This window comes from Alligator mississippiensis, chromosome 11 (assembly GCF_030867095.1).
Source record: "Alligator mississippiensis isolate rAllMis1 chromosome 11, rAllMis1, whole genome shotgun sequence".
Lineage (NCBI taxonomy): Eukaryota > Metazoa > Chordata > Crocodylia > Alligatoridae > Alligator > Alligator mississippiensis.
In genome coordinates this window covers 58,464,332-58,478,621 of record NC_081834.1, presented here as the reverse complement: position 1 = coordinate 58,478,621, position 14,290 = coordinate 58,464,332, and the positions used below count along the sequence as shown (strand labels likewise).

At 54.3% G+C, this 14,290-nt stretch overlaps 1 protein-coding gene across 4 annotated transcripts; it reads left to right on the top strand.

The window, feature by feature from the left end:
• The first annotated feature begins 9,258 nt into the window (after positions 1 to 9,258).
• On the top strand, positions 9,259 to 13,611 carry LST1 (leukocyte specific transcript 1). Of its 4 annotated transcripts, none has more exons than XM_014595695.3 (5): positions 9,259 to 9,512; positions 11,354 to 11,422; positions 12,289 to 12,399; positions 12,621 to 12,643; positions 12,738 to 13,611. In XM_014595695.3, exons 2-5 carry the CDS (start codon positions 11,386 to 11,388, stop codon positions 13,041 to 13,043), a joined length of 477 nt encoding a protein of 158 aa, XP_014451181.2. In that variant the 5' UTR covers positions 9,259 to 9,512; positions 11,354 to 11,385; the 3' UTR covers positions 13,044 to 13,611. The 4 variants fall into 4 exon arrangements, with proteins under 4 accessions (XP_014451181.2, XP_014451182.2, XP_059570350.1 ...); XM_014595696.3 differs by having other exon boundaries at positions 9,261 to 9,512; positions 12,292 to 12,399; XM_059714367.1 differs by lacking the exon at positions 9,259 to 9,512 and having other exon boundaries at positions 10,567 to 11,422.
• Positions 13,612 to 14,290: the final 679 nt, after the last annotated feature.

The following is a 14,290-nucleotide window of genomic DNA, read 5'->3' as shown; positions in this document are numbered from 1 at the left end:
AGTCCTCAGTGGGGTTTGGACAAGTGACAGATGGATGGATGGATGGAAGAAGGAATGGATGAATGGATGGATAGTGGAACAGGAAGAGCATACCCCATTGGCAGGGGTGGCTGGGTGAAAGGATGGATGGACAGATGGCGTGTCCCAGGGGGCTGTGCTGATCAAGAGATACTGGAGGGGGTGTTAGGAGGGATGGATGGACAGGGGAAGGGAGGGGAGGAACTGATGGATGGATGAAGGGAGCCTATAGGAAGGAAGGGAAGGAATGGACTTGTGGGAATAGATGGGGTTGGTGGGGAGGAAGGGATGGATGGAAGGATCGAGCGGGCATGTGGGGGGTAGATGGAGGTGTGGCTAGAAGAAGTGCATGGCAATGCGTGGATGGATGAGGCAGGAGGAGATGGCTGGGGGAATGGACAGACAGATGGAGGACACTTGAAGGGATGGAGGAGTGGATAGATGTGGGGATGGAGGAAAGGTGAGGTGGATGGATGGATGAACAGAAGGGGCGCATGGGAATCTGTGGATGGCTGAGGTGTGTGGAGATGGCAAAAGGGATGGATGGAGGAGGAATGTGAGAACAGACAGAGGGAGGTGCCTTATGGGAAGATGCCCAAGAAATCTCTGGCAGCCTGAGAGGTTGGTCTGCGTATCTCTGGGCAGAGCGGGATGGGCCAGCCCAGAGATGACCTGTTTGTGGCCAGAGCCAAGATGAAAACACTGTGGCCAAGGGCCAAGCACTGAGCCCCAGCTTCTGCTTGGGTCACAGGCCACTGGCCTTCCTTTGGGAGAGGGTGCATCTCAGGGAAGTGGGATGGGGAAGGGAGGGTGAAGCCTAGCCTAGACTCCCAACCAGAGAGGCAGGAGGGACTCTCTCTCCATCTTTTCCTCCCTGTAGATGGAAAGAACGTGTATGGGGAGGTGGATGCAGAAGTGGGTGGGTGGGTGGACAGATGGCTGGCTGGATGGACAGACGGATGAATGATCGGATGGGCAGATGGAGGCATATGGTGTTGGGTAGATGGATGGATAGATGGGAACGGTCTGACTGGCTTTGGTGCCCCCCTGTAGTGTGACATCAGGCTGGACCTGCACAAAAGGGCCTAATGCTCCCTCTAGAAGAGGCAGTGAATCTCACCTCTGATGCCTGGCACTGGGGCCAGCCTAGGCGCCCAGATGCCTGGGCTCTCTCCCTACCCTGGGAGGGGAGGGGGGTCAGGGATCAGAGCAGGGGGTGCTGGGGGGTGGGGTGGAGTGTGGGCATGGAAATCGCCCTGTAAGCCTGACACCCCTGCCCCCAACCTTGGCTTGGCCCCAGTGCTTCATGGGACTGGGAACCAACCTAGGGGTGGCTCACAGCGGACCTGGTGGCCTGTGGTGGTGGCATCAGCACTGGCTACGAGCAGGTATGGCCTAGATGCCTGGGTTCTGCCTTAGCTTGGGGAGGTGGGGGCTGGTGGATCAGACTGAGGGGCAGGGGAAATGGGAGTCCAGGTGCCTGGGCTCTCTCTCAGTTCAGAGGGGAGCGAGGTCTGGTGAGCTACAGCAGGGGCCTGGGGGCCCGCACACCTGGGTTCTCCCCTTTTCTTTACAAACTGTGTTGGGCATTTCTTCTCTGTCCCATTTCCTGTCTCCCCCCCCCCCCCCCCCCCCCGAGAGATTGATTCAACCCCCCAATGATGGGAAACGGGCTTTGCAACAGGACGGACGTCTTCCATGTGTCACAGGAGGGCTTTCCTGGGGCCGGTCCACCATTGGCTCGCCCACCTGTTTCTGGGCCAACCGCCCACCTCACTTTCCTGCCACGCCTTGTTGTTTTTTACTCGATTCCAATTAGGGAGGAGGCTGCCCATTCTTGCCCTGATGCCAGGGGGTGGTATCTGCAGCTCCATTCCTCCCCTACACCGCAGCCTAAGCCTCACAGATGGCATCCAGGTGACACAATGCTGGGGCTCCATATCTCTACCCCTTCACTGGGGACCTATCCTTGTTGGGGCTCCACATCTTCCACCCCCGCACTGGGGCTACGGGGCTTCCCTCCCCCGTGGGGGCTCAGGTGGCCGTAGCCGTGCCTGGCCCCAACTGCTACCCGCAGTGATGTGGGGGCTAGGGGTTATTGAGGCACTCCGACCCACCTTCCACCGGGGTGGTAACTGGTCTGGTATTTTCCTGGAGGCTCCCACGCCACTGGGAGCCCCACCAGGCCACCCATTCCCAGCAGGGTGCGGTTTTAGGTTATGCTCAGGACCAAGAGCCTCCTGCTCCTACCTGAAGATGTTCCATTCAGCAGTTAGGCCAGGCGATGTTTCTGTCTGGCTGCCAGCAGGAAACTGCTCTGCTTATATAGGTGGCCAGGGCTCTAAAATGGTTGCCACAATCAAGCACCTCCTGGCTGCTTGACCCAGCCCTTAAAGTGGCAGTCACCACCAGTGCCCTGCCACACCATGCTAAGAGCTCTCACACCCTCCCTGTCCCCCCAGGACATGCTGTGGCTCAGGCCACGCCAAAAGGTTCCTCCATGACGTGGTACAATCCAGGCCATGCTGCACCATGTGTCACCTGCTCCTTATCACGTGGTACAGCCCGCAACATGCCCCCCGCCCCCCGGCCAATGGTACAATCTAGGCCATACTCTACCCTGTGCCCCCTGCTCAGATGGTGTGACCCAAGCCACTCTCTTCCCCTCCATGTTTACGTGGTCTGACCTAGGCCACCTTTCCCTCTATGGTTCTGTGGTATGATCCAGGCCACCTGCTACCCTGCCATGGTGAGGTGCTCTGACCCAGGCCACCCTCTTCCACCACAATGACATGATATAGCCCAGGCCACCCTTTCCCTTCCACAATGCTGTGGTATGACTCAAGCCAGTATATTTAAAGTATATTTAAAGGTATATTTATGAGCAGTATATTTAAAGGTAGCTCAGGCACCAATTAATATGCTTTATGCAATCATGGCACATGATATTATATAACTTAACAAAAAGCACATTTAAAAGCTAGTTAACGCACACATTGAAATCCATGTTTTATTCATTATTAGCCGATAATATGTATCTTTAAGTATTCTCTTAATTGATTAAGAAATGCAGTATTATTGGCTAATATTGCATTAAAATGTCAATACACGTGCATTAACTACTTTTTTATATGCTTTTCATTAATCAAGATAGCTCACATGTGAAAATGAATTAGCATATTTTATGCAATACTAGCACAGAATATTGCATAATCTCAATCAATGAAAAGCATACTTAAAGATAGCTCACTCACAGATTAAAACCAATTTGCATCTATTATGCAATATTAGCATCTACTCTTATGTATCTTAAAGAAGAGCATATTTAAGGATCGTTCACACACAAATTATAGCAAATTAACATATTTTATGCACTGTTATGACATATCATTACTTAATATCTTATTTAAGGTTACTACTGGCAATACAGCATATTACATACTGGATTCACACCATGTTCATTTCATGTAAATACAATACACATATAAATCATTACATATAATTAAGCAGACAAGGTTTTTTGGGTAGATGTGGTATCTTTTATTTAGACCAACTAGATATCAGATTTACCCAAAGAACCTTGTCTGCCTATGTCCTTAGCCCAACACACCTACAATAAACAACCCTAATACATATAATTAATACACCAGTTACTTACCCTCGACTTTCACAACCTAAGAAAGTGATCTATTAGGCCCAGAAGTATGTATGGCTTGACTACAGTCAGCCTCAAAAAATGCAAATTAGGGATGGAAAGTATTTAGCAATGGCCAGTAATTATTCCCCACAGCTCCGGTCACCTCATTTGAATCCATAACAGAAGCTCAGGAAGCCAGTGAAATCAACCAAAATCCCGCCCTTCACACAGCAGAAGGTTTCATTAGGCAATTAGCATTGCTCACAGGATAAACAAATAAGACACAGAAAAACTTAAATAGTACAATAAAATAGAACAACATACAATGAAAGAATAAAATTGATTTTTGTAAAACTAAAAAAGAATTACATAATATCATTATGGTGTCTAATACAATATACCTCTGACTGAGGTTTATCTGATTTTCTTATTGCATATTTATGTGTTACATAATATTACATCATATCTTGCATAATATCATTGTTCAGAACAAAATAAAGTACTGGAAAATAAGATATGTCATAGAATACAAAATAAAATGAGCATAAACTGAATGAACAAAAAAGTTAAAAGAACATAAGGTTTAATAATAGACAATATTTAATAAACATTATAAAACATAAAAGAACATAAAAGAAAGTAATACAATATTTAAAAGACCATCAAATGAAATAATGCATATATTTAATTACAGTCTTAAATCCAATATACCTCCAATTTAGTTAATTTTTAAATACCATTTGTAACATGTTATGTCCCATTTAAATATCATTAGATAGTTTTATGTAATATTATGTAATATTATGTAATATTATGATATTGCATAAATATGCAATATCATGATTTAGAATCAAGTGAAAAAAATACAAAAAGAGGGGGCATGTGAATGGATGGATGGATGGGGTGTGTATAGGAACGAATGGATGAACGTAGGGGACATGCGGAGACAAGGGTGGAAGGGACACATGGATGGATGGAAAGGGCGTGTGAAAGGAAGGAAGGAACATAGGATGGAGATGAAAAGATGGATGGAGGGGATGTGTATGGGGACAGACTGATGAATGGATGGGGTATGGGGATGGATGGATGAACATACAGAAAGGCTGCTAGTCCTCCCCACCTGCACCAACCTGGTTGCCCCCTGGACCCCAGCTAGGGGCAGAGCAGAACCCCACATGCCTCCCAACCCCTCACCACTGACTCCCCCCATCTCCCCTCCCTCCAGGGTCCTGGCCCCAGGAACTCTGGGAGTTCCAGCCTGGCTGGGCCTGGACGGTGGCTCTGTCACCCTGCCCTGCTCCTACAACACTTCCATGCGGGTTGCCCAGGGGGGCAGCTACTGCTGGGAGAAGGAGCTGGCAGTGGCCCCGGGCATCCTCGCCTTTTAGGGGTGGCTGAGGCTACCTGAAGACCGGGTCTTCCTTGAGGAGGGCTATGCTCACCTGGCGATCCATGACCTGAGGCACTACAATGCTGGCACCTACCGCTGCCTGGTGATCCTGCATGGAGCACCTGAGATGGCTGGCAAAGGCACCCACCTGCATGTGGACAGGCCCTGTGAATCCCCGAGATGCCTGGGTTCCCTGGGGGGAGAGTTGGGCAGGGGGGTGAGAGCAGGGGAGCTGGGAGCCTGGATGCCTGGGTTCCCTGGGAGGGGACCAGGAGGGTGGCAGCAGGTGGGAATGGGACCCCAGTTACCTGGGTTCTCTCCATTTCCCAACACCCTCTCTGCTCTCCTCTCCCAGGGGCAGGCCCTGGCCAAGGATCCAACCAACCTACTGTCCTCCTGGTTCTGCTTGTGAAGGCGCTGCTCTATGTCTCTGCTCTCATCATGGCTGCCCTGGGCTCCAGCCTCTATTACCAAAGGCATGGTGCGTGCCCCCAACCCTGCTGATGCCCCTCACTCCAAACCCACATCCTCCTACCACCCCAGCCCTGCAGGTGCGGTGCCCCTCTCCTGACCTGCACCCATCTGCCAGTGCCCTTCACTCTTGCCCTGAAGCCCCTCCCCCCAAGCCCTGCTGGTGCCCCTCCCTCCTGACCTGCACCCCCCCCTCCCCTGCCACCCCTGGTGGTGCCCTGCCAGTGCCCCTCATTCTCGACCTGCAGCCCCTATTCCCCCCCAGCCCTACCAGTGCCCCTCACTCCCGACCCACAGCCTCCTACCAGTGTGCCATGTGGTTGGTGTTGTAGTCTCTCTTCTTTTCCTCATTCTAGTTTTGCAGAACAGACAGAGACTGAAACTGCAGAGTCAATGGGAACCCAGAGAACCCAGGCGTCCGGGCTCCCAGCCCCATCACCGGTGCAACTCCACCAGCCCCCACTCACTGCTCAGAGCTGGCAGAGACCCCAGGCGTCCAGGCTCCCAGCCCCACCCTCTCCAGCCCACCATGCTCCACTCCCCTCCCTGAACAGGGATGAACCCAGGTGTCTGGGTTCACCCCCACTGCCCTGCTCCCAGGGAACCCATGTATCCAGGTTCCCAGCCCCCCCCCCCCCCAACCCCAAATCCTCTCTCAGAACTATTTTTCAAGTCCAATTCTGTGATTTGGGGTAAATCCTCTAAACTTGACATGTCCTGGAGCTTATTCTGGAGTATTTCAATGTCCGTCGAATGTCCTAGGACTAGGAGACAAGTTGCTGTGCCCCCACCCCCATCGTTTTTGCTCAACCTCAGACCTTGGCCCTCGGCCCTCTGCTCTTCAGTCCCTCCCCACCATATAAACCTGGACCCAGTAGGATGCAGTGGTCTTGGGGTCTTTGTGGGCACCAGCCAGTCACAGCTGTCTCTATTATGGTGGGACCTATGCAAATGAAAGTTTGGGTAAGGTCTACTGTAATGGGATGTTGGTGGGTGCTACCTTAATGGTGGTTTTGTGTGTGGCCTACAGAAATGGCTCTGGTAGGGTCTACTCTAATGGAGGTGGTGGTGGGTCCTACAGAAATGGAAGCTTAATTGGGTTGTACCATAATAGAAGTCGAGGAAGCTCGAGTATGTTATGGAAGCTCGATTGGGTCATAGCACCCTATTATTATAATTATTTTTTATTATTATTTCCTATTATTATGAAAGCTTAATTGGATTCTACCATAATACAGGCTGTGGTGGATGCTAACGTAATGGAAGTTTGATCGGGTTATACCATAATAGAGGTTATAACAGGTCCTACCCTAATGGAGGTTGTGGTGGGTCCTACTACCATGGAAGCTTGATTGGGTTGTACCATAATGGAGCTCATAGTGGGTCCTACCAATGTGGAGGTTATGTTGGAGGATGGGCCCTACTATTAGGGCAGCTTAATTGGGTTGTACCACAATAGCTGTTGTGGTGGGTGCTACCCAATGGAAGCGTGATTGGGTTGTACCATAATGGAGGTTATAGTGGGCCCTACTATAGTGGAAGTTATGGTGGGTCCTACCATTATGGAAGCTTGATTGGGTTGTGCCATGGAGTTTATGGTGGGTCATACAAATATGGAGGTGGACAAGGATCCCACTGTCATGGAGGGCTTTGGAAGGTTTTATGACAAGGGAAGGTTTATGGTAGGTCCTACCTTAATGGAAGTTTAATGTGGGGCCTACAGAAATGGAGGAGTACATTGTGGAGGTTGTGATGGGCCCTACCACAATGGAGTCTTGATTGGGTCATACCATAGTGCAGGTTACGGGGGATTCTACCATAATGGAAGCTGTGGTGGGTCCCCCCATACCCAGCCAGTGGGTGCTGGGAACCCTGGTGGGGTCACAGGGCCATCAGCTAATGGGATTGTTGGGGCAGGGCATCAACAGACAAGGGATGGACATGGTCACAGCCAGCAGGGGGTGGCAGACAGACACAGACAGTCACACCGGTTTACTTGCATCATGTGAGCATCCATGGGTTCAACCAGGACCCCAGGCACCTGGGCTCTCTGGGAGGCAGTGGGAGTTGGGGGGTTGGAGGCGGAGGGGTGGGGGGAAATGGGAGCCTGGACACCTGGGTTCTCCTGCAGTTTCATGGGGGGGAGGAAGAAACAGGCGAGGGAGGGCAGGTACTCCCCATGGCTGGGGAAGCTCAGAGCTGTTGGCAGGAGGAAGCCGACAGGGAGATTTTGCAATCGTGGTTGAACAACATCCTGGAGCTGTGGAGAGCACCCAGGCATCCAGGCACCCAGCTCCACCCTCAGCCCCTAATTTCCTAACAGAGTTGGTGAGAACCCAGCTCCCAACACTTCACCTCCGGTAGCCCTCACTGCCCTCCCCCCAGAACTGGTGAGAACCCAGATGTCTGGGCTCCCAGCCCTGCTCCACAAGCCTCCTTTATTATTCCAGATCTGGGGAGAGAACCCAGGTGTTCCCAGCCCCCCCCGCCCCCCCAACCTGGATGTGGGCCGGCGCACAGTGCTGTACGTTCCAGCTGGATGGCTCTGGCTGTGGGTAGCATCACACCCGGGTGGGCACAGGCATTGGACCCCGAAGATGCAGCACCGCACCCAGGCCTGACACTCTCAGTTCCTCTGCTGGCTGCCCCTGGGGACAGAACCCAGGCATCCGGGCACATGATCTGCCCCCATCGCTCTAAGCCATGGCTCTACCACTGCTGGGAAGAACCCAGGTGTCTGAGCTCCCCCCGTGCTCCAACTCCGCAGGCCCACACACAGACTCCCCTTTTTCTCCCCTACAAGATTAGGGGGGCAGGGGGTTGTGGGGGTGAGAGCAGGGGGGTTGGAGCCCAGACACCTGGGTTCTTTGGGAGGGGAATGGAGGTGAGGGGTGGGAGAGCAGGGGAGGCTGAGAGTCCAGATGTCTGGGTTCATGGGAGTGGAGCAGGGGGTGAGAACAAGGGGTGAGAGCAAGAGGGCTCTGGAAGGGAGCAGCTGAAATGCCGAGACCACAGGGCAGGGCAGGGCTGGAAGAGGTGACTGTGGGACAGACACAGCCTCCACACCCCACCCCAGAGGGTTTTATGTCTTCAGAGGGTGGAGAAAGCTCAGAGGGTGAATTTCCATCCGCTGAATCCCTTTCCAGGTGGGTTTGGGGGGGCGTGGGGGGGGGGGGGGGGCGGGCAGAACCTAGGCGTCCTGGCTCTCAGCACTTTACCTCACTGCATACCACTGCCCACCCAGAGCTGGGATAGAGAACCCAGGTGTCCCAGCTCCCCACCCCACCTTCTCCCAGTTCGGGGGGGGGGGGGGGAGTGGGGTATTGAGGCTTGGAGAAGGTGGGGAGGGGCACCTGGGCTCTTTCCCTGCTCTCAGAAGGAAGTGTGGTGTAAGGAATGCAGGTGTCCACGTTCCCAGCCCTCCCTGCTCTAATGCTGCAGAGCTGGGGAGAAAGCCAAGGTGTCCGGGCTCCCAACTCCCACCTGCTCTCATCCATGAGACTCCCCGCTCCCCACAAGACCCCAGGTGTCCAGCGTCCCAGCCCCCAGCTGCTATAACCACACTTCCATTCCAGGGCCCAGGAAAGAACCCAGGCATCCAGGCTCCCAGCCCCCGCTGCTCCTAACCTCGAGATGCCACTTCCTTCCCAGGGCTGGACAAGAAACCAGGCATCTGGGCACCCAGCCACCCCTGCTGCAACCCCACTTCCCTTTCAGAGCCAGGGAGAGAACCAAGGTGTCCCGACCCCCCTCCCCTCCCCCACAGAGCCCCAGTGAAATGCAGACGGACGCATCTGCCTCTCAGTTCTGGTTTCATGTGAGCACTGGGGTTTCCGGGGCGGTCGGGAAAGCAGCAAGACCAACCGCACCTTCCTCTGGTGCGGCAGGACAGACGGACACAGGCCGGCTGGGACACAGGCTGGGTGGACAGAGAGGCCAGTAAGGGGGCTGGGCACTGCAAGCCCGGGGGGGCTGGAGCCAGGGGTCCTGCAGCAGGTGAGTCCCTGGCAGGGTGTGGATGAGAGACAGATGGGTGGATGAAGGAATGGATGGGCAGACGGAGGGACGGGCGGAGTACGCCCAGGTAGCGGGTGTGGCTGGGTGGAAGGATGGACGGACGGATGGTGCGCCCCAGGGACAGTGCTGATTGAGAGATATTGGTGGGGGGTATTGGAATGGATGGACAGAGGGAGGGAGGGGAAGGAGAGATGGACTGACAGATAGACAGATGAACAGAGCCTATGGGAAGGAGAGGAAGGAGGGGGCTTGTGGAGATGGAAGGACATGTACATACAGGAGCCCCTGTCTAGGCACACAGATCAGTAGGTAGATGGGAAGGTAGGTTTGTGGGTCAGTAGGTGGATGAAGAAAGTGCGAGGGGAAATGGGTTTTTGGGGGGTGTGCACAGACAGATAAAGGGATGGATGGAGCCTATGGGGATGGATGGGTGGATGAAGGGAGTCTGTGGGAAAGAAGGGAAAGAGAGGACTTGTGGAAATGGATGAGTGGAAGGATGGAGTGGGCACATGGGGGGGTAGGTGGAGGGGTGGCTAGAAGGGGTGCATGGGAAAGCATGGATGGATGAGGCAGGAGGAGATGGCTGGAGGGGTGGACAGACAGATGGAAGGGCTGCATTTGGATGGACAGACAGATGGAAGAAGCTTGAGGGGGATGGATGGATGTGGGGTGGGAGGAAAGGAGGCAGCATGTGGGGATGGATGGATGGATGAACAGAAGGGAATGTGTGGATAGATGAGTTGTGTGGGGATGGATGGAGGGATGAAGGGGGCATGTGAGGACAGAGAACGGGGCATTATGGAAAGAAGCCCAAGAGGCTTGTCGGCTTGCCTCAAGGCAGAGCAGGATGTGGAAGCCCAGAGACAACCTGTTTGTGGCCAAAGCCGAGATGAAAACACTGTATTTTTGGCCAAGGGACAAGCACTGAGCCCTGGCTTCTGCTTGGGTCTGGCCGCTGCCCTTCTCTTGGGACAAGGTGTGTTTTGAGGAGGGGGGGTGGGGAGGGGTGGCCTGGCTGCACAATCAGCAAGGCAGGAGGGACTTTCTCCCCATCTTTTTTTCCCCTTCTTGTAGATGGAAAGGTGTGTGGGGAGGTGGATGGCAAAGTGGGTGGGTGGACAGATGGATGGATGGATGGATGGATGGATGGATGGGCACGTGGGGATGGCCAGGAGCTGATCGGACAGGTGGGTGGCTGACTAGATGTGGTTGGATGGCCAGATGGGGATGGTTTGACTGGTCCTGGTGCCCCTCTGTAGTGTGACAGCAGGCTGGATCCGCACCAGCAGGCCCAAAGCTCCTGCTAGAAGAGGTGGTAAATCTCATCTCTGGTGCCTGTCTTTGGGGTCAGCCTAGGAGCCTGGACGCCCGGGTTCTCTCCCTACCCTGGGACGGGAGGGGGAGCATAGAAATCACCCTGTAAGCCAGACACCCCTGCCCCCAACCTCGGCTTGTCCCCAGTGTTTCACAGGACTGGAAACCAACCTAGGGTTGGCTCACAGCACCGCCTGGTGGCCTGCAATGGTGGCATCAGCACTGGCTACGAGCAGGCTATGGCCCAGATGTCTGGGTTCTGACCTAGCTTGGGGAGAGGGGGGAGGCTGGTGGATCAGAATGGGGAGTGGGGAGAAATGGGAGTCCGGAGGCCTGGGTTCTCTCTCAGCTCTGAGAGGGGAGTGAGGTCTGGTGAGCTACAGCAGGGGCCTGGGGGCCCGCACACCTAGGTTCTTTCCTTTTCCTTGCAACCTGTAATGGGTATTTCCTCTGTCCCATGTTTCCCACCCTCTACCCACCTTGCAATGGGTGGAATGGGAAACCAGCCTTGTAGCGGGACCAGCCTTGCAACACCTGGATGGGAGCCCTGGTTTGCAAGAACTCAACCTGCAATGGTAGGAGCTCCCACACCCCCTGCCTCCACCACCCAGGCCACACTGTGGTTCAGGCCATACCAAAAGGTTTCCCCATGATGTGGTACAACCCAGGCAATGCTGTACCCATATGTCCCCTGCTCCTTATCGTGTGATACAGCCCGCTCCATACCCCATACCCCTGGCACATGGTACAACCTAGGCTGTGCTCCACCCCATACCCCCCCCTGCTAAGATGGTATGACCCAAGTCACTGTTTTTTTCCCCCAAAATTTGATGATGACCCAGGCCACCCTCCCCAATATGATTCTGTGGTACAACCCAGGCCACCCTCTCCCCTCCACAATTCTGTGGTATGACCCAAGGCATCCTCTCCCTCCCCACAAGTGCATGGTATAACTCTGACTATCCTCACCCCCCACAACAATAACTACTGGGTCACAACCTCACTGGGTACCACTGGACTGCTCTCCCCCGAGTTAAATGGTATGACCTAGGTCACCTGCCCAACTATGATTTTGTGGCATGACCCAAACCATTCTCACCCCACTAGGGTTACATGGTATGACCCAAGCTACCCTCTCTCCCCACAAATACGTGGCACAACCCAGGCCACGCTACTTCTGCCCCACTCCCCCACCATGTGGTGCAGTTCACGCCATGCTATACACTACAGTTGATGTAGCATCATAGGCCAGGCCCCCTCGTAGGGCCACAGCCCTGCCCCTGCCACACCCAAGGGGCCACACCCCCGTCTCACCACTCCCGCAGACCACGCAGGCCCAGAGGACACAAGGGAGGGAGGCAGGTGTTGGGGAAAGGGGTGGGGCATCTGGAGGGGGTGTGACTTCACTGAAGCCTTGTCCCTTGTGGGGATGTCTTCCTAGCAGGGCTCTGTGCTCCCTGGTGGGCACTGGCTGGAGTTGGTGCCGGGGGATTCATCGTCCTGGTCATCATTGTGGCCCTGTCTGTGTGTCTGTGCCGGGCTAAGAGGAGAGGTGAGGCCCAGGCGCGGACACCAGGCTTCTCTGGGAGGAGGTTGGGAGCTGGGGGGTGAGAGCAGCGGGCCTGGCAGCTTGGACACTGGGCTCTCTGGAAGCAAGGTGGGGGCTGGGGGCTTGGAGAAGGGGACGCTGGGAGCCTGGGCACCTGGGCTCTCTCCCCACTCTGGAGGGGACTTGGGGGAGCTGGAACTCATGCCACTTGGTTTCTTTTGCAGTAAGGAAGCTGGCAGCCCTGAAGGTAAGTGAGGCTGAAGGTTGGGGCAGGGGCAGGGGGCTGCAGGTTGGGAGTGAGGGGCACCGTTAACCCCTTGCTGGACCCCCTCCCCTTCCAGGGCGGCGCCAGAGAGGAGCAGCCTGACGTCCATTATGCCTCCCTCCAGAACCTGGGATCTGCCTCGGCCAAGGACGCGAGGCCCGAGCCCCCCCAGCCTCACAACCACGACTATGCCACTGTGGCTGAGCTGCGGCGGGGGCAGGAAGAGGCTGGGGGGGGGGAGGCAGGGGTGGAGACTGGGCCATGTCCAGGGACAGGGGAAAGGGAAGAGGAAAGAGAAGAGGGGGACCCCCCGGAAGAGGTGAGCCAGGGCTGTGATGGCAGTGGGGAGCTGGAGGGGGCTGGGCAGCGAGGGGAGCCCTGAGGCTGGCCTGAGAACCCCAGTGTCTGGGCTCCCAGCCCCCCACTAGTGGTCAGCTCCCAGCCCTCCTCCTGGAGAGCCCAGGCATCCAGGCTCCCATCCCCCTCGGCACTCCGCTCCCAGAGAATTCAGGTGTCCAGGCTCTCAGCCCCCTAGTCCCCTCCGGAGAACCCAGGTATCTGGGCTCCCAGCCCCACCTCTCTCAGAGAGCCCAGGCATCCAGGATTCTTGGTGGGAGAAGCTGGGGTCCTGGGTTGTGGCTGGATGCCCTGGTCCTGGCCCTGGGTGGTCGAGGTGGTGGTGGGGCCTTTCTGCCCACTGTAATATACCAATCAGAAGCTGTAATAAAAGGTTGCTATGGAAGCTGTTGTGTTTCTGTGGTGCTAGTTGGGATCCTATCTAGAGCCAGCCATAGCTCCTGTCCCTGTTATACGCAGCCCTTCTCCTGCCCTGGTCTCTAATGCCCCATTTCATCACTTTACCTCCCTCTTAGCATCAGCACAAGTGAGGAACCCAGGCATCTGGGTTGGCAGGAGGCTTGATCACAGTCTTATTTCCTCCTCCTCCTCCTCCTCCCTCCTCCTCCTCCTCCTCCTCCTCCTCCTCCTCCTCCTCCTCCTCCTCCTCCTCCTCCTCCTCCTCCTCCTCCCCACTACTGGAAACTCACCTTATTCTCCACCTCTCCCCTTCCCTGCTGGTCTTTTATACATGCCCTGCTGTCCCTATCCCACCAATCAGGGGCAGAAAGGGTATGGCCAGGGCAAGGACAATCATCAGTGATCACTCAATTGCCAATAATCAGTAGTCAATAAGCCATAAACCAGAGGGATCCAATAACCAATCATTAATGAGTAATTAAGGGCTAACAACAATAGAAAACAAGCAGGTGTCAGACTTTAGCCTGGCATTGATGAGACAGAATAATATACCTTTCCACAGATTACTGTCACTAATCAATACCAATGAATCAATGATCAATTGGTGGATTTTGATCAGTTCTCAGTCAATGGCCAACAAGTGGGAGTCAGTGAGAGTAGCTGGTAGCGTATAAGAAGCAGATAATAGGCACTGTAAAGGTAATGAGATTAATTGATCAATAATTCATAACTAATAATAAATAATCAATATCCAAACCATCATAAATAACCTATGAGGAGACAGTGGCCAGTAGTCCCTAGACAATAATCATTAACCAATAACCAGTCATCAGTAACCCATGAGGAAACTAGCCAGTAAACACTGACCAATAA